Source organism: Pecten maximus, chromosome 3 (assembly GCF_902652985.1).
Source record: "Pecten maximus chromosome 3, xPecMax1.1, whole genome shotgun sequence".
In the NCBI taxonomy this organism is placed as follows: Eukaryota; Metazoa; Mollusca; class Bivalvia; order Pectinida; family Pectinidae; genus Pecten; species Pecten maximus.
Genome location: NC_047017.1, coordinates 52,596,536 through 52,619,701, shown reverse-complemented (window position 1 = coordinate 52,619,701; position 23,166 = coordinate 52,596,536). Strand labels below are relative to the sequence as shown.

Below are 23,166 nucleotides of genomic sequence, written 5' to 3'. Positions count from 1 at the left end.
TCTAAAGTTATCTGTGATTATTACCTGTCTAAAGTTATTTGTGATTATTATCTGTCTAAAGTATTGTGTGATTATTACCTGTCTAAAGTTATCTCTGTGATTATTACCTGTCTAAAGTTATCTCTGTGATTATTACCTGTCTAAAGATATCTGTGGTTATTACCTGTCTAAAGTTATCTGTGATTATTACCTGTCTAAAGTTATCTCTATGGTTATTACCTGTTTTTACCTGTCTAAAGTTATGTGTGATTATTACCTGTCTAAAGTTATCTATGGTTAATACCTGTCTAAAGTTATCTGTAGTTATTACCTGTCTAAAGTTATCGGTGGTTATTACCTGTCTAAAGTTATCTGTGATTATTACCTGTCTTAAGTTATCTGCGATTATTACCTGTCTAAAGTTATCTCTGTGATTATTACCTGTCTAAAGTTATCTCTGTGATTATTATCTGTCTAAAGTTATCTATGATTATTACCTGTCTAAAGTTATCTGTGATTATCACCTGTCTAAAGTTATCTGTGATTATCACCTGTCTAAAGTTATCTGTGTGATTATTACCTGTCTAAAGTTATCTCTGTGATTATTACTTGTATAAAGTTATCTGTGATTATTACCTGTCTAAAGTTATCTGTGATTATTACCTGTCCAAATTTATCTGTGATTATTACCTGTCTAAAGTTATCTCTGTGGTTATTACCTGTTTTTACCTGTCTTAAGTTATCTGTGATTATTACCTGTCTAAAGTTATCTATGGTTAATACCTGTCTAAAGTTATCTGTAGTTATTACCTGTCTAAAGTTATCGGTGGTTATTACCTGTCTAAAGTTATCTGTGATTATTACCTGTCTTAAGTTATCTGCGATTATTACCTGTCTAAAGTTATCTCTGTGATTATTACCTGTCTAAAGTTATCTCTGTGATTATTATCTGTCTAAAGTTATCTATGATTATTACCTGTCTAAAGTTATCTGTGATTATCACCTGTCTAAAGTTATCTGTGATTATCACCTGTCTAAAGTTATCTGTGATTATCACCTGTCTAAAGTTATCTGTGATTATCACCTGTCTAAAGTTATCTGTGTGATTATTACCTGTCTAAAGTGATCTCTGTGATTATTACTTGTATAAAGTTATCTGTGATTATTACCTGTCTAAAGTTATCTGTGATTATTACCTGTCTAAAGTTATCTGTGATTATTACCTGTCCAAATTTATCTGTGATTATTACCTGTCTAAAGTTATCTCTGTGATTATTACTTGTATAAAGTTATCTGTGATTATTACCTGTCTAAAGTTATCTGTGATTATTACCTGTCTAAATTTATCTGTGATTATTACCTGTCTAAAGTTATCTGTGATTATTACCTGTATAACGTTATCTGTGATTATTACCTGTCTAAAGTTATCTGTGGTAATTACCTGTCTAAATTTATCTGTAATTATTACCTGTCTAAAGTTATCTGTAATTATTACCTGTCTAAAGTTATCTGTAATTATTACCTGTCTAAAGTTATCTGTGATTATTACCTGTCTAAAGTTATCTGTGATTATTACCTGTCTAAGTTATCTGTGATTATTACCTGTCTAAAGTTATCTGTGATTATTACCTGTCTAAAGTTATCTGTGATTATTACCTGTCTAAAGTTATCTGTGGTAATTACCTGTCTAAATTTATCTGTAATTATTACCTGTCTAAAGTTATCTGTAATTATTACCTGTCTAAAGTTATCTGTAATTATTACCTGTCTAAAGTTATCTGTGATTATTACCTGTCTAAAGTTATCTGTGATTATTACCTGTCTAAGTTATCTGTGATTATTACCTGTCTAAAGTTATCTGTGATTATTACCTGTCTAAAGTTATCTGTGATTATTACCTGTCTAAAGTTATCTGTGATTATTACCTAAGTTATCTGTAATTATTACCTGTCTAAGTTATCTGTGATTATTACCTAAGTTATCTGTAATTATTACCTGTCTAAGTTATCTGTGATTATTACCTATCTAAAGTTATTTGTGATTATTACCTGTCTAAAGTTATTTGTGATTATTACCTGTCTAAAGTTATCTCTGTGATTATTACCTGTCTAAAGTTATATCTGTGATTATTACCTGTCTAAAGTTATATCTGTGATTATTACCTGTCTAAAGTTATATCTGTGATTATTACCTGTATAGAGTTATATCTGTGATTATTACCTGTCTAAAGTTATATTTGTGATTATTACCTGTCTAAAGTTATATCTGTGATTATTACCTGTATAAAGTTATCGCTGTGGTTATTACCTGTTTTTACCTGTCTAAAGTTAAGAGATATTGACGGAGCTGTAAAACGTAACGTGACGATATAGTACAGTAATTATGAACAGATAAAACGATTCATATAGTCATTCGCTACGTGTATTTGATCTCACGAAATAAACAAGAAATTCTCTTTTCAAAGAAACCAGTCGTCACTCAATGACGAGAGAGTTGTTGGATCAATGCTCAAATCAACATCCTGAAATCCTACACACGAATCATTATATAATATCTCATTCTCCGAGTAGTCACTCAAACAAGTTTCTGCCGAATCACAGATCCTAACAAATTTTGTAGAAGATTGTTTATCATTTTCAGGTGCAAATATTGCATACACCGTGTCAACGTCAGATTCTGTTGATAAATCAACGCCGTGAGAAGAATGTTCATCCTTTCTATGGACATCATGTAACTCGGAACAGGAAACGGAATTCTGGGTCAAATCTTCATGTGCGCAGTCCGAACAAGTGTCCCACTTTCTGGTATGTCGTAAATCCGTTTCAGACACGGTAACCGAGTCAATGTTCCTCTCGTCATTATTCTGTGTGATTCTAGGCGTTTGTCGTCTATACAAGTAACGACCAGACGATCGTACTGGTCTTTTCGGTGTTTGTTTAAGCTGTGATCCCAGAAAGCCACTTTGGACCTTGATAGAGTCTGACTTTATCCTGACGTCTCCTGGTTGTACCCCGTTCGTCCAAGGCCGCAACGACTTCGGTGTAGAAGTGTTCAGCCTATCTTCATGTCGATTTACCTGGAATGAATCTGAGTAAATGTTGTAACGTTGAACAACTGCATGCCTCTGATGAACTACATCCCCAGCGTGGTCTTCTGGTGGTGTTAACATAATTTTAGGAATGTGGATTTCAGGTCGTAATGGTAAACGGACTCTCGTTGCCTGTCTTCCATCTGGGGATTTGGGTATATTCCTCTGTGCTGACTGTGGTGTCAAAGATCGCCAAAATTTATGCAGAACTTTTTTCTTGTTGTCATCTTCTGTTTTCACGGAGTTGTTTGCAGTATTATCGGAATTGGTCCTTTTAACAGATTTGGATATTGATGTACGGTATGCATACTTGGGATAACTTGAAGGGAGCACCATTTTTATGAAATGTTCTCGCACACCACCTGTAATAAATAAACAGTTGATATAGTGGATGTAAATATTAGCCATTGCATTTGATTAAATAATGCACTTTAAAACGAGTCTACGAGTGAATTCCAATACATCTCGGTGTCTGGAGACTTAGTTAACTTTAGTAAGTATTGCATTGAATAGTTGAAAATATGCGTTAATAAGTTGAACAGATCTGTTAATGAGTTGAACAGATCTGTTAATTAGTTGAACGGATCTGTTAATTAGTTGAACGGATGCGGTCATAAGTTGAAGAAATACATTATTTAGTTGGACAGAAGCGTTAATTGATTGAAAAGTGGTGATGTTGCAAACAATAAACTTTCACGCAAATTATCTTTCCTTGAGGAAGGTTGTTCACAAACAAACTGATTGTGATATTAAGCAAAAACTTTTAGTGTTTTAGGATTTTAGTCAACCAAATCATCCATATGTTTTTGTAATTTATGGCGAAAATAAACTGCTGTTTAATACAGGGTTAGGGTTAAGTATGTTAACATTATGTAGTAGAAGTATTTCCCCAATAATACAATAATGAAATATCGACATTCCTAGTACTACAATCAGAAAATCAAACCACCCCACCACAATATTTCGAAACATGTACATATAATTCAAACCGCTGAAATTATTTTACTGTGCACGCACTAGGCAGCCGACATCGACTGTTTATTTGATTTCATGTTTAAACTTATAACAGATATAAGTAGTAAAACAACATAAATCTATAAAACATCTCTATCCCTGCCCCAGCTTCAACGCTTCATGCTACAATACTATGCTGTAGTATTGTAATTAGACCATAATGACTCGATTCTGCGATGCTTTGTCTAAGCAGCTGATAATATGTGAGGGAGAGTCTATGTGCCCCCATCTCGATTCAACAATGACCAACTGCGGCGTATCCAGATGGCTTCTTTAATCTGCCGCTAGAATGTACTGTACACCAAAGATTCACAAACAGAGGAAGTCCTTGTGATCTGTTGTTGACATCACTGGCTCCATTACTATGTTTACAGGTCGTTAGCAGGTGATTTTGTCTTCCTTTATACTAACACACCAATTCAAGATTCAATTAACCATTCAGAAGCGCCTTGAATGAGAGAGATCTTGACAGATTAATACAAACCTCCAGAGTCAGGACATCGTGGAATTAGTAGTGTTTGTGCTCACAACAACATAGTTCTTGAGGCAACATTTACCAGCAAAGCTTCGGCACTGCTAGGGGAGCCCAGTGTCACTTAGTGTGGCCAATATGTTCATTGAACCCTAACCCTAACCGCAAAAATCATAACCATAGATGCCAGTAATAACATCAAATTCACTTGTGAAGAGGAAACCAACGAGGATGTCTTTCCTGGACACTGTACAATAAAGAAAGAAGACGGGGCCGTAAAGGTATTGGTGTTTAGGGAAAATACTCACACAGACCAATACCTGGCCTTCAATTCTCACCATTCTTTACATCAGGAACTAGGCGTAGATATTGCTCAGGAGATCTAGATGTAAGACTATAGTCACAGAGCAACAGTGCAGACTTCAAGAGCAGAACCACCTAGCTAGGGCAATGGCAACATATGTATTATCCGTAATGGGCTCAAAAACAGTGTAGAATAAAGGTACAAAAACAGTGTAGAATAAGGTACAAAAACAGTGTAGAATAAAGGGAAAAGTAAAAATGGTCAGCTAGGGACAACAACACCAAAGGCCATCTAGTATATCAAAGATAAAACCGAAACCATCCAGAGGACATACCGCCACCATGACATAACTAAAGCCTTGAACACAAGCCTCGAACACAAGTCACTCCGATGCATCATAGGTCATCCACATTCAAAGGATAAAGCATCCAAGGAGAAACATGAGACTATCATATATTGGAGAGATGGGAAGACATCACGGGGTCCGTCTGGAAGGTCACCGGAAAGATAGTGAATTCCAGTCAAGAATAAAAAAAAAAGGAAAAGAGCAGTTGGAATCCCATATCAATAACTCGGCTATTACAGACCATGCCACTCTGGGAAATGTGACTGGCTTAGAAAGCTCTAAAGTAGTGGGCAAGGAGAGCAATCTGTTGAAGCGGCATCTGGATACGCCGCAATGCCCAGTACTAAATCGAGATGAGGGACACATATCATCCATTGGTTGTGTAACAACGTGAATCTCTAAACATTTATTGATCAATAAACATTATCACATTGCAAATTCGCGATGAAGGCATTATACTCCTGGAAATTTTCTGGCTGTGAATAATTACCTTATTGAACTAATTACCTTACTGAACCCTACAGTTACCTTAATGAACCCTACAGTTACCTTACTGGACCCTACAGTTACCTTACTGAACCTTACAGTTACCTTACTGAACCTTACAGTTACCTTACTGAACCTTACAGTTACCTTACTGAACCTTACAGTTACCTTACTGAACCCTACAGTTACCTTACTGAACCTTACAGTTACCTTACTGAACCTTACAGTTACCTTACTGAACCCTACAGTTACCTTACTGAACCTTACAGTTACCTTACTGAACTTACAGTTACCTTACTGACCTTACAGTTACCTTACTGAACCTTACAGTTACCTTACTGAACCTTACAGTTACCTTACTGAACCTTACAGTTACCTTACTGAACCTTACAGTTACCTTACTGAACCTTACAGTTACCTTACTGAACCTTACAGTTACCTTACTGAACCCTACAGTTACCTTACTGAACCCTACAGTTACCTTACTGAACCTTACAGTTACCTTACTGAACCTTACAGTTACCTTACTGAACCTACAGTTACCTTACTGAACCCTTACAGTTACCTTACTGAACCTTACAGTTACCTTACTGAACCTTACAGTTACCTTACTGAACCTTACAGTTACCTTACTGAACCTTACAGTTACCTTACTGAACCTTACAGTTACCTTACTGAACCTTACAGTTACCTTACTGAACCTTACAGTTACCTTACTGAACCTACAGTTACCTTACTGAACCTTACAGTTACCTTACTGAACCTTACAGTTACCTTACTGAACCTTACAGTTACCTTACTGAACCTTACAGTTACCTTACTGAACCTTACAGTTACCTTACTGAACCCTACAGTTACCTTACTGAACCTACAGTTACCTTACTGAACCCTACAGTTACCTTACTGAACCTTACAGTTACCTTACTGAACCCTACAGTTACCTTACTGAACCTTACAGTTACCTTACTGAACCTACAGTTACCTTACTGAACCTACAGTTACCTTACTGAACCTTACAGTTACCTTACTGAACCTTACAGTTACCTTACTGAACCTAACAGTTACCTTACTTGAACCCTACAGTTACCTTACTGAACCCTACAGTTACCTTACTGAACCCTACAGTTACCTTACTGGAACCCTACAGTTACCTTACTGAACCCTACAGTTACCTTACTGAACCTTACAGTTACCTTACTGAACCTTACAGTTACCTTACTGAACCTTACAGTTACCTTACTGAACCTTACAGTTACCTTACTGAACCTTACAGTTACCTTACTGAACCTTACAGTTACCTTACTGAACCTTACAGTTACCTTACTGAACCTTACAGTTACCTTACTGAACCCTACAGTTACCTTACTGAACCTTACAGTTACCTTACTGAACCCTACAGTTACCTTACTGAACCGTACATTTACCTTACTGAACCTTACAGTTACCTTACTGAACCTTACAGTTACCTTACTGAACCTTACAGTTACCTTACTGAACCTTACAGTTACCTTACTGAACCCTACAGTTACCTTACTGAACCTTACAGTTACCTTACTGAACCTTACAGTTACCTTACTGAACCTTACAGTTACCTTACTGAACCTTACAGTTACCTTACTGAACCTTACAGTTACCTTACTGAACCTTACAGTTACCTTACTGAACCTTACAGTTACCTTACTGAACCTTACAGTTACCTTACTGAACCTTACAGTTACCTTACTGACCCTACAGTTACCTTACTGAACCTTACAGTTACCTTACTGAACCTTACAGTTACCTTACTGAACCTTACAGTTACCTTACTGAACCCTACAGTTACCTTACTGAACCTTACAGTTACCTTACTGAACCTTCCTAGACTTTGTTATTGTATTTCCAGTGTTATGCTATGAGACCGTTATATAAAGGTGTTGGTATCTACCTATACAGGGAGAAATATCAACATATGATACATACACATAATAACAGCGTTACCATCAATCTGTAACTAAAACATCATCCATGTACAACTGATAAACTGTTACTTTATACCGAAATGAGAGCAGAACCTACCTTTCTACTGTCGTGTTGGTGCTGCCTCGCTTGTATTCTTGTCACTCAATTACAACACTGTTGTCATTAAAGCAAGCTTTTTATATAGTGACAACGGATCGATCGCCGTAACCATGGTAACTCTTTGTGCTCTCGGGGTGGATGCTGTCTTTTGGTTTGCTTACATCTGCTTAGGAAATCGATAACATTGCAGATGGAAGGCTTCCAAATTAGGTGTTAATGGCATGGGAGGTGGACTTGTTAGTAAGACTTTTATAGCAAATTATTCTATGATACAAGATGGCTAGACAGAATGCAGGTATTGGACTGCTGTTATTCAACAAGATTATATAAGTGCTCATTGTGTTTATTATGTTTCAATATATGAACACGATGTCTGTTAACCCGAAGGTTTAATATTTCAGCCGTTTCGTAATTATATTTTGTAGGATATATCTGTGGGGACTGTGTATACCTATATACATATACTTGTAACAATTTTATAATATAACGGGAATCGGGCAGCTAGTCACTACCACGTCGAAATCTGTCGGGGGGATATCGTCGTGGTATTATCATATATTCAATTAAATGAACCTATCTTCAATTAATTAAAGAAAGGTTCAATTTAATTGAAGATATGTTCAATTCAATTGAAGATAGGTACAATTCAATTGAACCTATCTTTAATTGATTCAAACCTATCTCTAATTGAATTGTAGCTATCTTTAATCCGTTCCTTTTCCCTATTTGTTCGTAATTGAAGATAGGTTCAATTCAAATAGAGATAGGTTCAATTCAAATAGAGATAGGTTCAATTCAAATAGAGATAAGTTATATTCAAATAAAGATAGGTTCAATTCAAATAGAGATATGTTCAATTCAAATAGAGATAGGATCAATTCAAATAGAGATGTGTTCAATTCTATTAGAGATAGGTACAATTCAATTAGAGATAGGTTCAATTCAAATAGAGATAGGTTCAATTCAAATAGAGATAGGTTCAATTCAAATAGAGATATGTTCAATTCTATTAGAGATAGGTACAATTCAAATAGAGATATGTTCAATTCTATTAGAGATAGGTACAATTCAATTAGAGATAGGTTCACTTCAAATAGAGATAGGTACAATTCAATTAGAGATACTTGTTTTTGTAGGTTTAAATATATCAAAGATAGGTTCAATTAGTCTTATATCAACCTATCTCCAATTGAATTGAACATATCGTTAATTGAATTGCACCTATCTCTAATTGAATTGTACCTATCTCTAATTGAATTGAACATATATCTAATTGAATTGTACCTATCTCTAATTGAAATGAACCTATCTCTAATTGAAATGAACCTATCTCTAATTGAATTGTACCTATCTTTAATTGAATTGTACCTATCTTTAATTGAATTGTACTTATCTCTAATTGAATTGTACCTATCTCTAATTGAATTGTACCTATCTTTAATTGAATTGTACCTATCTCTAATTGAATTGTACCTATCTTTAATTGAATTGTACCTATCTCTAATTGAATTGTACCTATCTTTAATTGAATTGTACCTATCTCTAACTGAATTGCTAGTTGACATGGCTGGTGTGAGTACCCGAGGTCGATTGTAACCTGTCAGGTTTAAATTCATTCGATCAGTGGCACGGTCCAGAATATACGCTTTAATTAATATGTTCTTGAAATGCAATATTGAAAATTATGAGTCTTTTGCAACTTCCCGTCCAGATTTTGATATTTATTCATTTATTGCATCTGTATCGAGTTTTTGTTTTTCGTTGCCTCCTATCATCAACACACGAAATAGCTGTATGATACAGTATAATTCATTTTGGCTCCACTTTATCTTACTCTCAACTTGTAAATGAAAGGTGTTAATATCTTGTGCCTTTTGTGCTATCCCTTCCACGCCTTGATGGGCCAGAGACAAACATATTTGGCTTCGCGAAAAAAATGTCCAGTCGTGAGATCGACAATAGAAATAACGGAATAAATGCTTTGGTTCTTAGGGTTATTCTTTGTACATGATTGGATATTATATTGACGATATTATAAAATGTACCCGAAAGAAAAACAAAAAATTATCCCTTTATTACAGAGTTGATATAATAATTACGTTTTTCTGCGAATGGAAAATAATGAAATAAATCTAACGTGGAAAGCATAAACATAAAGAAATCAAAATGACTTCTAAATATCTTTGGAACAGTTCTAAGTACCTTGTATTTAATATGAATTGACGGACAAGGAAGTCTTTTTTTCCAGATTCTCAAACACGCTCCATATTTTCGGACAACTACATATATTATCACTATGACATAATTTACTCAACAACAACACATTAGAGAGTTATTTGTGTTACGAAGTGTCATTGACATGCGATCATATTACGGTTTAACCCCGAAAATTTGTGATGGAGGCGTGTGATACGTGGTGCCAATGACCATGACAATGACAATGTGTTTATTCTCGTAAACAGTACAGTGTAGAGAATAAAAATACAGACAAATTGATAACAATGAAACATGACAAAACAGGATGGACATCAGTATTGTGAATTAATTATTATAATTATATCAATAATAAATTTAGCCAATGAAATAAGTTCATTTTAGTTACATAATTGAATAATGTATGAAATTTAAATGTATTTGGTCTTTCATAATAATATCTAGACATATATTTCCGTCTACTATTGAGTATAAGTTGCTGATCACAGTTAAATAAATAATGTTCCCGTGGTATATTAGACCATATACCACTTTCAATTGGTGTCAAGGACATTTAGTCATATCACAGTTTAGCCCCGACAGTTTGTGATTGAGGCGTACAATGTATGTTACTTGGTGTCAAGGACATTTCGTCATTATAATTTATCCTTACCGCCTCAGTCGACTGCAGGTCCTGTTAATACGTTGTCCTTTATCCTTACAACCTCTGTGGACTGGTCCTGTTAATACGTTGTCCTTTATCCTTACAACCTCAGTGGACTGGTCCTGTTAATACGTTGTCCTTTATCCTTACAGCTTCAGTGGACTGGTCCTGTTAATACGTTGTCCTTTATCCTTACAACCTCAGTGGACTGGTCCTGTTAATACGTTGTCCTTTATCCTTACAGCCTCAATGGACTGGTCCTGTTAATACGCTGTCCTTTATCCTTACAGCCTCAGTGGACTGGTCCTGTTAATACGTTGTCCTTTATCCTTACAGCCTCAGTGGACTGGTCCTGTTAATACGTTGTCCTATATCCTTACAGCCTCAGTTGACTGGTCCTGTTAATACGTTGTCCTTACAGCCTCAATGAACTGGTCCTGTTAATACGTTGTCCTTTATCCTTACAACCTCAATGAACTGGTCCTGTTAATACGTTGTCCTTTATCCTTACAGCCCCAATAATCTTCATGCAGGAGGCAGTTGTAATAAAATTCTATTCTTAACTTGAAACAAATAATTCAATATATTGTTGTCTTGTTAACATAAAAACAGACACGAAATGTCAAATCAAAATGAAAACACAATTTTTAATGAAAACTAAAACAAATCATACGTAAACTACTAAGACAGTTTGATGGCATCTCATCATGGTGTAACTGAATGATAACTAAATCAAAACATGTTTTTATTCTATATCATTGAATAAAAATAAAGTGTTAGATAGGAGAGAACTTACAGAACAAAAATACAATAATACATTATGTGTAATTTATAATATTGAATGTAGCAACCTAGAGGGTTAAGTGAGATTAGTTTACAATTCCCTGTTATATCTTATGTAATTAAGATATCATAAGATATTATATATTTATCTATTTTATCTATTTTATGATACAATGTATCACATTTGTCTTTTTATAAACCAAAATCTTTATTTTGGGTTCTGGATCTACGAAGTATCAGCTATTCATGAAAAGGAATAGGAATTTTCATCTTTCAGTTTATAAAATATGTGTGAGTGGTAAGTAGTGAGTCTATCTCCAAATGTGGAAGTCTAAACGAGTCAGCTGTAAAACGGACGGATAGTTAGGTGTGCCCAGGAATCAATCACCAGCTGTTAAACGGACGTGATAGTGTGCCCAGGAATAAATCTAATAAAGCTAATTATTCTGGAGATTAGAAGATAGTGCCTCTCAGAATGTATAGTCAAAGACCAGGGTGTTTTCACATTTACAGTAAGTATTAAAACACACTATATCATATAGTGCATGTGTATAATTTATATGAAATGTTTATCAAAGTATTTGCTGTCTACATTTCACTCTGTAAAAGTTTAAACACTCATTGCCGGGACATACTATTCGCCATATACGTAAGAAAGTACCTGAAAATAACAGGAACTATTTTGTTCAGTAAGATTAGCTTCTGAAAGACAAAATCACGAACCTACTACAGATGGACGCTTTACTAACAGTCCGTTAATAGAGGTAACTGAAATAACTGATTCTGTGGTCCGATTACTATGAGAAGGAATTCAAATAAACATATATTTTAACTCAAATAAGAATATAAATAGCTGAATTTGTATGGAATTTGTAGCAATAAACAATGCAAAGAGATAATGTTTGTTAAAGCTGACAATGTGGGTTAAAACTTCCTATTATAATTAATGTAAGGGTACAACGTTTCAGTCCTCAGAGATATTGACGGTATTCATCCTGAATATTGGGTAATGATGTTATTTAAGAGTCGTCTCCCTTGAACTGTAAAGTTCGCGAGACGACTTCAATAGTTCACGTTTTTATTTTGTTTTTTGTTTTAGGGCGGATGGGGGTGTCATGTAGCTATAGTAATTCAAACATTAACTTAAAAGAATAACCATATAATATTACAAGTGATATTATAGTTTTAGTAATTTTAGGAAATGAATAGTTTCGAAAAGGTTAGTGGTCACCTACCCGACCACGTGGGTTTTCTCCGGGCCAACAAGAGCGATCAATATAATATAAGTTGGTATAACTTGTTTAGCAACTGTTTTAAAACAAATGAACTTTATATTTGTATATCTTCGATATCTTACATTTAAGCAGACACAGAACCTCGCATACGGATACGAACGAGTGTGTAAGATAACTTCAAGTTTCGTTAGTAATGATCGAAATAAATGTAGTTTCTTGATATAACAAAATGCTTGGTACCCGAATGTTTGATTACTTGCCTCAGACCGGATCACAGTGGCGGTTTGTTGTTAAACAAACGGTGCAAATTATCTGTGTATTTACTTCCGGTGAAGTAGCTCTTCTTAATGTAAATATATGTATAACTTCCGTACATAAATTGAAACTAGCAGTGTTTTCTAAATAAACGTTATTTTCAGCTCAATTAAAATCATAACTGCTGGTATTCAGCCTCTCACCTACCACGATTTCTAATTTGGTAGGCTGACGTTTTGTACATCAAATGCTCAAGACTTTGACAAATCATCTTGCGAGTGATAATTTCAATGCTATACAAGCTCCTTCAATAATTATTGTTTTTTTTTTTACTAAATTACAAAGAAATACAGAATCATTTGTTCAGTCAAATAATTAGCACATTTACAACTTAAAACTTGTTTGTCAGACACATTGATGGATGTGTCTGCTAACTGGTAAACACACATATAGCGGTAACCCAAGGTTAGATATGGATACAATTCCTGTCACCAATGGAATATCAAATATACATGTACCGTGGCGAAATCCAATACGCAGAGTTAATTATAGAATTGGTTCCAAACATGGCTCATCATTTGAAGTTGAAAGACGGACAACAACTTAATCGACACAAGTTTCATGATAATGCATGATTTGATATCAAATATCACAGCTTTACCGGAATCTGTAACAACAGGCAGCTATTCCAATTCCCTTTCATTCGCTGAAAATAATGTTGAAATATTAAATTGTGAAGATGAATAGACCGTAGATCGGCGGTTTTTCTCTATTATTATTCTCTTTATTTCCTCCAAAATGAAGATTTTATTAACAGAATAAATACATAAGTGTATATACAAATACATTTGAATGACATGCATGTAGAAATAATTAAATGTGCATAATTTTTTACAAGTGGAATTAATAATAGACTTGTGCATTATAGTCGATTAGTGGTACTATGTACATAATCTACGATAATATGTCTCTATAAACAGACATTACATTTAAGGTGCATTCGAATATCACTTTCTAGACATATATATTTCACATACTCATATATTAAATTACTATAATTAATAGATTACACTTTAAATCATACATGCAAACCGTAATTAATGATGTATATTCATTCAAACACAGAGAAAAAAAATACTTTAAATGTAGTGACGTCAGTCACGCTACCGGTAATAAGTTTTTGACATTTTTTCAACAGCAACTACTGTTATTCTTCTGAATTCATCAATATCTACTTTACTCAATTCGAAATTGATTGGTCCACCAATTAGGATATGTACAAGTTCTTTATCCGAGAGGGAATGTAGATAGACACTCAACAATAAACCCGTGTCACTAATACATGCGATGGAACACCATAATTGATCTCTCAGATTATCGATGTAACTACAGTCTAATATGATATGGGTTAAAACATCTCTATACATATTGCCGCATTTGTGACATAGCTCTGTCAATTCATTTGTAAAGTTGGAAACGACAATTTTCATAACATAATGTATGGAGTTTCTGCAGCAAGGATATTTCATTGCAAGTTTCCATAACACATGCGGTTCTAATTTATTATGAATAAGCCTAAATCTACTTAATTCATTATCGCTCATCATTCTCTCTTTCCACTCTTTTTCTTCTTTTGACAACACTGACGCTTTCACGAGTTTCTTCCATTGCGGTTTTGAGGGAAATGTACTTGTTTGAATAAATAATTTGATTACATCATTCAATTTATATTTATTAATTACTCTCATAATATCATCCACAATTCCACCTTTGTTTTCGTTTCCACTTAACATAGATTTGTAAAGCCTTCTTAAAAAATATACAATATGTCAAAGTACTCTTCTCTAAATGGCATAATCTTCCAAAAAACAATAGTTTTTTAATGTCTATATAACCTTCTATGGTTGTCCATCCAATCAACCCCAAACACATATCGGTACGGGTCCTGTTATTAAATCCCTGAATTGCTTTGAGAATAAACCTATGTGCCCTCTCTAATATCAAAACTTAATTCCTAGATAAAATCCATAGTTCGCAACCATATAGTGCTGACGTATACACAGTTTGTTTTATTAATTTACCAGCAGTCACGGGGTTCAGTGCACTAGGGGTGTGCACCACTCCTAATTAGACACATTGTACCACTTTTTAATTGATTACATGCGCGTTTGGTGCGTTCGTATGAATGTAATGTACAATTTAACATTATACCTACATGGACAATATTTTCAACTTCTTGTATACTTTCATCGTATAGATGAAAATTTGACTTGATATTCTTGTGTTTACTAAAACACATAATTTTACTTTTGACTGAGGAAAACAAAAATCTCCATTTCTTACTATAATCTTCACACATCTTAAGCATAAATTTCAGATCATTACGTTTATTACTAATAAGACATATATCATCCGCTTGAGTAGGGACGTTTACTCTTACATCAATTACCATTGACCATTTACCGCTCTGCTCAATATCTTTCAACAATTGATTGATAAATACTAGATACATTTTCGCTGATAACGCACTACCTTGTAAGATACCTCTTTCCATCGGTACATATCTGGACTGTAAACCATTAAACAAAATTCTACTTCTGACACCGGTATATATACCTTTCAATATTTTCCATACTTTGGATTTTAAACCAACTTCATGTAACTTAAAAAGCAGGCCAGCATGCCATACTGTGTCGAAAGCCTTATTGCTATCTAAAAAACTAACATATACATTTTCACCGTTCTCCGTGTTGTACCTCACACATTCTTGCAAGTTAAAAGATGTACACAGACTACATAAGCCTTTCTGGTAGGCCGATTGATGTTTACTAATAAACGAATCGGAATCTAGAACTGAACTTATTCGTTCTGATAACAACATCTCAAATACTTTAAAAATAACCGGTAACAAATGTATCCCTCTGTAACTGTTGGGATCGTCCTTTGGTTTATTATTTCCTTTGTATAACGTTATAATGGTCCCCCGTTTCCAGTCCGTCGGTATATATTCATACTCTATAACTAGATTGTATAACTTTGCTATGTATCTGAAAAGCGTTTCACTACCGTTTAAGAGATGTTCGTATACAATGTCGTCACAACCACCTGCTTTCCCAGTCTTTAGAGATTTACATACTTTTTTCACCTCGTCGTTTGTTATTGGATTATGTAAGAGAACATCGCGCTCCTCATGTATATTAGTCTCAATATCTTTGATAGTATCCATAATGTGATTGTAGAAATATTCATCAAATTTACCGCATCGACTATCTTTAAAAAGATTTTCAAAATGAGAAGCCCATACTTCCAATATATCGCTTAGCTCACGAAAAGTTTTACCATGATGTTTTATTTCTGTTTGTGTGTATCGTGATCTGGAGTTTTTGCTTTTAAATAATTGCCATAAAAGCCTATCGTCTATTTCTCCTGATCTATCTATTTCCTCAAATTGTTCAGACATATACTGGTTAAATGCCTTCCGCAACCGCCTTCTAAAATCAGCTTTAGCATCTTTATACTCCTTGTAACTTAATACAGTAGGTTCTCTAGGTTTATTTTCTTTCAACCACTGCTTTCTCTTTACGAGCATATTTGCATGAACGACTCTTAACTCATTATTCCAATAGGGTTTGAGATACTTTTTATACTTAACTTTTGGAAGTGTGAGCTCGGAGGCTTTAGATATACACATTGTAATGTTCTCCTGAAAAGTATCAATTTGGGCATTATTTATAATTTCAGGCAGAATCAATTGTGTTAACAGATCTTTTAGAGTCATTTTATAATTTTCAACATTCCCATTCGATACCGATTTCTTCCAGTTAAAGTTTATAGGTTTACCGCCTTCTGCATACACGGAGTCAATGGCAGGGATACCGACCGTACAAATAATAGGTAGATGTTACGAAACATTTAATTCACTGTCGTCTAGAACTTCACATTTATCAACGAGGTCGTAGTCACGTGACTCTACCAATATGTGATCAATCACAGTACTGAAGCCAGTTTGTGGCCAAAACGTACACGTCGGACCATTACATATGTTTTGTACATTAATCGATAACAAGCGCGCTCTCTCCAAAAAGTTTTGAAAATACATTGTACGCTCGTCTTCCTTGAAATTATATTTCGGACCTCTCACTTTTACATTCATGTCACCAAGAAAAAATACTCTACCTTTGTCCGAGTACGTAAAATACAAGCTTTCCAAAACTTCAACATATTCATAAAAAACATCATTTGATCTGGAAGCTGCCGGCAAATACACAGCAAAACAATAAATGGTATGGCTCGGTGATATGCATATTTCTGCACCACCTACCCTTGGATTTTCGATTTCAATCTCGTGGACTTTAAACTCTGAATTTTTATAAAGTAGAGCTACCCCACCTCTAATATTACATTTTCGTCTAAAAGGATCAACCTCTACTACAGACTTAGCTACTACCTGATACCCTATAGCCTCTAGGCTGTCAAAATGTGACATCTCATGCTCCCTTAACCAATGCTCAGATAGACCACATACATGTATATTATACTCTTTTAAACGTTGTAAAAGATACGTAGTTCCTGACTTCGTACCCCCAATGTTCCAGCACATAAAGTTCATGTTGCTAACCGCGCCTGTGTTCGTCCAGGAACACTTCACGATGCATCCACGGCCTCATCTGTATACTATCAGGCCAGAAATGTTCCCCCATCACTATGTGCTCGTCATCAGATAGAATGTACCGTGGCGAAATCCAACACGCAGAGTTAATTATGGAATTGGTTCCAAACATGGCTCATCATTTGAAGTTGAAAGACGGACAACAACTTAGTCGACACAAGTTTCATCATAATGCATGATTTGATATCAAATATCACAGCTTTACCGGAATCTGTAACAACAGGCAACTATTCCAATTCCCTTTCATTCGCTGAAAAGAAATGTTGAAATATTAAATTGTGAAGATGAATAGACCTTAGATCGGTGGTTTTTCTCTATGTATTCGGCTTTCCTCCACCTCCAAAACCTGGCACGTACATAAATGACCCTGGCTATTAATAGGACGTTAAACAAAATAAGCCAAATAAATAAATCAAAGATTCATATAAAAACGACATTTCGTCAACACAAGCACACGTTGGAGTATTGAAATACACATATGTAAACAGTACATCTATATAAAAACGACATTTCGTCACCAAAAACACAACGTTTGAGAAGTGAAATATTTAAGGACTGTACCTCATTTTGACTGCGTATACGGTAGTATGCCCGCAGTTGGCAACGAACATTTCCTATGGTTAGCGCGTTAGCCCTCCATAGGATATGTTCGTTACCAACTGCGGGCATACTACCATATACGTAGTCAGAATGAAGTACAATACTTAATAAAGTAGGAAGAAGGAAAATTAAGGGTGTGTTGCGACGTTGGTACATTTTGTACCTACGGCAGCAGCGGTTGCTAAGATAATACATTTCCAGTGAATGTACGTAAAGACACCAGTACTGTTAACAGATCCAAAAGAAACAATTTAACATTTTTGTTAAATACCTTTTACATTCTTAATTAATTGATATATTCACAATCCAAAATTTCCGTTTCAGATTAATTATGGTTGGTAATCACAGCGTGTGATGACACAGACTTAGTAGTGACGTGGTCAAATGTTCCCTAAGATCTGTAAGCTTCAGCCATTTGTTGTTAGCTCGTGGAGAAGTTAAATATGCACCCATTTCCGCAATATTCAGTTAGGATTTCGACAAAATACTCACTTGACGTTAGCTTTTTGTGCAGAGATCATCGAGTCACCGGAGAAAACGCTTAATTTGCGTTGATCAGTCCTTTCAAAATGGCGCCGTCTAATTGACGTTCCGGTAACGTCACAAATAGACGACGTCATAATTATGTTACCGATTTCCACACTTATTTATCCGCTAATGTAATAAACAGAATATCTAACAGTACCTTCAGTAACACCAAATATATACCACCCGTGTGGCTAGTATTTTGATATTTTTTCACTTTTGCTATGCACTCATGAAAAATATCAAAACATTAGCCACACGAGTGGAATACAAGACAGTCCTGTACATGTGTATGTAAACAGTAGATATATAAATATATAAACGACATTTCGTCAACAAAAACACAACGTTTCAGTACTGAACCATTTTATTTTGATGTTTATTGTTATGCTTGTTTCATCATGTGTTAAATATCAGGCGTTCAAATTATTTGGTGTTTTACACGGAAGAACGTCGTTATTGTTATAAACAGACGTAAACAATACGAAACTAAACAATTTACGCGGAAGAATAGCAGTCATCCTATGTATTAATGTACAATGTCACTGGTGATTAACTCACGAAGGAACGGAATGATTGACAGATCTTATGTAATTTACTGATATATCAAGACATGCGTGAAATGAAATTCCTCATTTAAGTTATGATTTCCTGAATTTCGATACTTATACAATGTCGTTTGTTGGTAATTGGTAACCCACTTATCTTGAACATAATTATATGTGTACAAATCTAGAAGATGTCGACATAGCTCATACATTTACGTCCATTTCGTATCACAAGGTTCCCCCTGGATCTTTCTGTCAATTAGTCAACATTTGAATGATTCAATTATTGGTTTCCTCTTAGTTACATATAACAAGCTTGTTAATGTCTACGTGTGAATGAAATATAAAACAGTTGTACCTAAGGCTAACGTGTCACAGTCTGTCACATGATGTACACCCAGGGGCTACATCCTGTCACGTGACATCGGAATGGCGATCACTTTGTCACAGTACTCTGTTCTACGTTGCCTGTTTTTGTGATGTGTCCCCAGATAATTACTGATCACTGACTTAATGAGACTCGCCCATTGATAGATATTTAGTGATTATCTTATATGTGTATATATGTATTAAAAGATCCATATCAATGAGAACAAGAAGTGGTTAAAGTTTGCATCGTTTCCTTCAATTGTATATTGCTACTTATTTCATCTGAAACTATGATATTAAATTTGCAAAATCCAATGTGAATAAATGTAAATAAATCTAATGTAAATAAATGTAAATAAATCTTATCTAAATAAATCTAAAGTAAATAAATGTAAATAAATCTTATCTAAATAAATCTAATGTAAATAAATCTAATGTAAATAAATCTATCTAATCATTTGTAGAAATGATTATTGAGTCTATATGCTGATTTGAGAAAACACTTGTCGTGTGTGGAATGTAATTTGTATATCCGATATTGGTAAATCTAGTGAATGGTTATTTTTTTATTAACCTAACTATATAGTGAGCTGTAGGACATTACACGGTCGGTAAGATGTCGATAATGTTAAATATTGTATATCAATATTTTGCCGAAATTAACTAACAGCTTACAAATTACATGTCGACAGCAAGGCCGATGGTTAGCCATGATACACAAACATTTGATCAAGTTATTTCTGTTCCATCGCACCAGGTAGTAGTGATTTTAAGTTAAATATCACTGGATATGCTACTTAAATGAACCATAAAGAAAGTTTAACAGTGATTCGTAAACAAGTATATACAGTAACGCTGAATCTCATTTTCAAAATGTCTTTCTCGGGAATTTCTGGAGTGTGAAAATACCATCTACTTCATGACTGTTCATGTCTAAATAATGTTTTATATACTGTAATACAGATTGTGTTTAATCCAGTTTTAATGTATTATATACTGTAATACAGACTGTGTTTAATCCGGTTTTAATGTATTATATACTGTAATACAGACTGTGTTTAATCCGGTTTTAATGTATTATATACTGTAATACAGTTTATGTTTAGTCCAGTTTTAATGTATTATATACTCTGATACAGTTTATATTTAGTCCAGTTTAAATGTATTATATACTGTAATACAGATTGTGTTTAGTCCAGTTTTAATGTATTATATACACTAATACAGATTATATTTAGTCCAGTTTTAATGTATTATATACTCTGATACAGTTTATGTTTAGTCCAGTTTTAATGTATTATATATTCTGATACAGTTTATGTTTAGTCCAGTTTTAATGTATTATATACTCTGATACAGTTTATGTTTAGTCCAGTTTTAATGTATTATATACTGTAATACAGTTTATATTTAGTCCAGTTTTAATGTATTATATACTCTGATACAGTTTATGTTTAGTCCAGTTTTAATGTATTATATACTCTGATACAGTTTATGTTTAGTCCAGTTTTAATGTATTATATACTCTGATACAGTTTATATTTAGTCCAGTTTTAATGTATTATATACTCTGATACAGTTTATGTTTAGTCCAGTTTTAATGTATTATATATTCTGATACAGTTTATGTTTAGTCCAGTTTTAATGTATTATATACTCTGATACAGTTTATATTTAGTCCAGTTTTAAACAGTAGAGATATCACCTTAAGTTGGAAAGAACAGACCATCAAATATAGCGTTAGAGGAAAGGTCACCTGTACCTAAATAAACTGGTCACCTGTGCATAATAGAGGCCTGTCTGGAATGAAACTTTTATATAAATAAATTTGCTTTTGAGTAAATGTAGATCACTGATTTCCTCAATTGTGTGTTAAGCATTTTATGGTAAAACATAGATATACATGGTAATATCACATTTTAATCCGTCGATAAAACATAGATATACGTGGTAATATCACATTTCAATCTGTCGATAAAACATAGATATACGTGGTAATATCACATTTCAATCCGTCGATAAAACAGAGATATACGTGGTAATATCACATTTTAATCCGTCGATAAAACATAGATATACGTGGTAATATCACATTTCAATCTGTCGATAAAACATAGATATATGTGGTAATATCACATTTCAATCTGTCGACAAACATAGATATACGTGGTAATATCACATTTCAATCCGTCGACAAAACATAGATATACGTGGTAATATCACATTTTAATCCGTCGATAAAACAGAGATATACGTGGTAATATCTCATTTCAATCTGTCGACAAACATAGATATACGTGGTAATATCACATTTCAATCTGTCGACAAACATAGATATACAAGATAATATCTCATTTCAATCTGTCGATAAAACATAGATATACGTGGTAATACCACATTTTAATCTGTCGATAAAACACAGATATACGTGGTAATATCACATTTTAATCTGTCGATAAACCAGAGATATACGTGGTAATATCACATAGATATACGTGGTAATATCACATAGATATACGTGGTAATATCACATTTTAATCTGTCGATAAACCAGAGATATACGTGGTAATATCTCATAGATATACGTGGTTATATCACATTTCAATCTGTCGACAAACATAGATATACGTGGTAATATCACATTTCAATCTGTCGATAAAACAGATATATACGTGGTAATATCACATTTTAATCCGTCGATAAAACAGATATACGTGGTAATATCACATTTCAATCTGTCGACAAACATAGATATACGTGGTAATATCACATTTCAATCTGTCGACAAACATAGATATACAAGATAATATCTCATTTCAATCTGTCGATAAAACATAGATATACGTGGTAATATCACATTTTAATCTGTCGACAAACATAGATATACGTGGTAATATCACATTTTAATCTGTCGATAAAACATAGATATACGTGGTAATATCAAATTTCAATCTGTCGACAAACATAGATATACGTGGTAATATCACATTTTAATCTGTCGACAAACATAGATATACGTGGTAATATCACATTTCAATCTGTCGATAAACCAGAGATATACATGCTAATATCTTATTTTAATCCGTCGATTTTAAACGTGAAAGCCATTATGGTTACAGTGGTGGGATGTACACATTAGAAGTTTAGGATGATGGGGACGATATATAGTATCAATGGAATACCCTCATATAATATCAATATTAAAACTGACAATGCGAATTCTAAATCAGTTATACGTGGGATAGACAAACAAATGATACAATGAACTGTTTTATACATATTATGACAAATGGAATTTGAACAGTTGCTCTTCTAAAATCACTCGAAAACGTGCAGTTAAAAAACATTGTAAAAACGAACAGTAGATTAAGTTAGTAGAATTCCTTAAATTGATTCAGATGACTTCATATAAGGTTATAGATATAACATGTATGATTTAAATACAATTTTTAGACTGCTTCGCAAACCAGCTAGGAACGGCATGGCCGAGTATGTTCAGCTGCTCTAACATGACTGTTATATTGATTGGTGACGAACTGACATGTCACTGACAGGCGACATCTTTATAAATGTTCTAC

The 23,166-nt window shown here is 34.0% G+C and overlaps 1 protein-coding gene across 1 annotated transcript; it reads right to left on the bottom strand.

Moving 5' to 3' along the window:
- Positions 1-2,386: 2,386 nt before the first annotated feature.
- LOC117324544 lies at positions 2,387-7,827 on the bottom strand. The gene is made up of 2 exons (XM_033880454.1): positions 7,745-7,827; positions 2,387-3,429 (listed from the first exon to the last, which is right to left on the bottom strand). The coding sequence occupies exon 2, from the start codon at positions 3,401-3,403 to the stop codon at positions 2,438-2,440; it is 966 nt and encodes a 321-aa protein (XP_033736345.1). The 5' UTR covers positions 3,404-3,429; positions 7,745-7,827; the 3' UTR covers positions 2,387-2,437.
- Positions 7,828-23,166: the final 15,339 nt, after the last annotated feature.

Excerpts from the sequence above, each read along its gene's own strand:
- LOC117324544 (XM_033880454.1), bottom strand. The coding sequence starts at position 3,403 with ATGGTGCTCCCTTCAAGTTATCCCAAGTATGCATACCGTACATCAATA.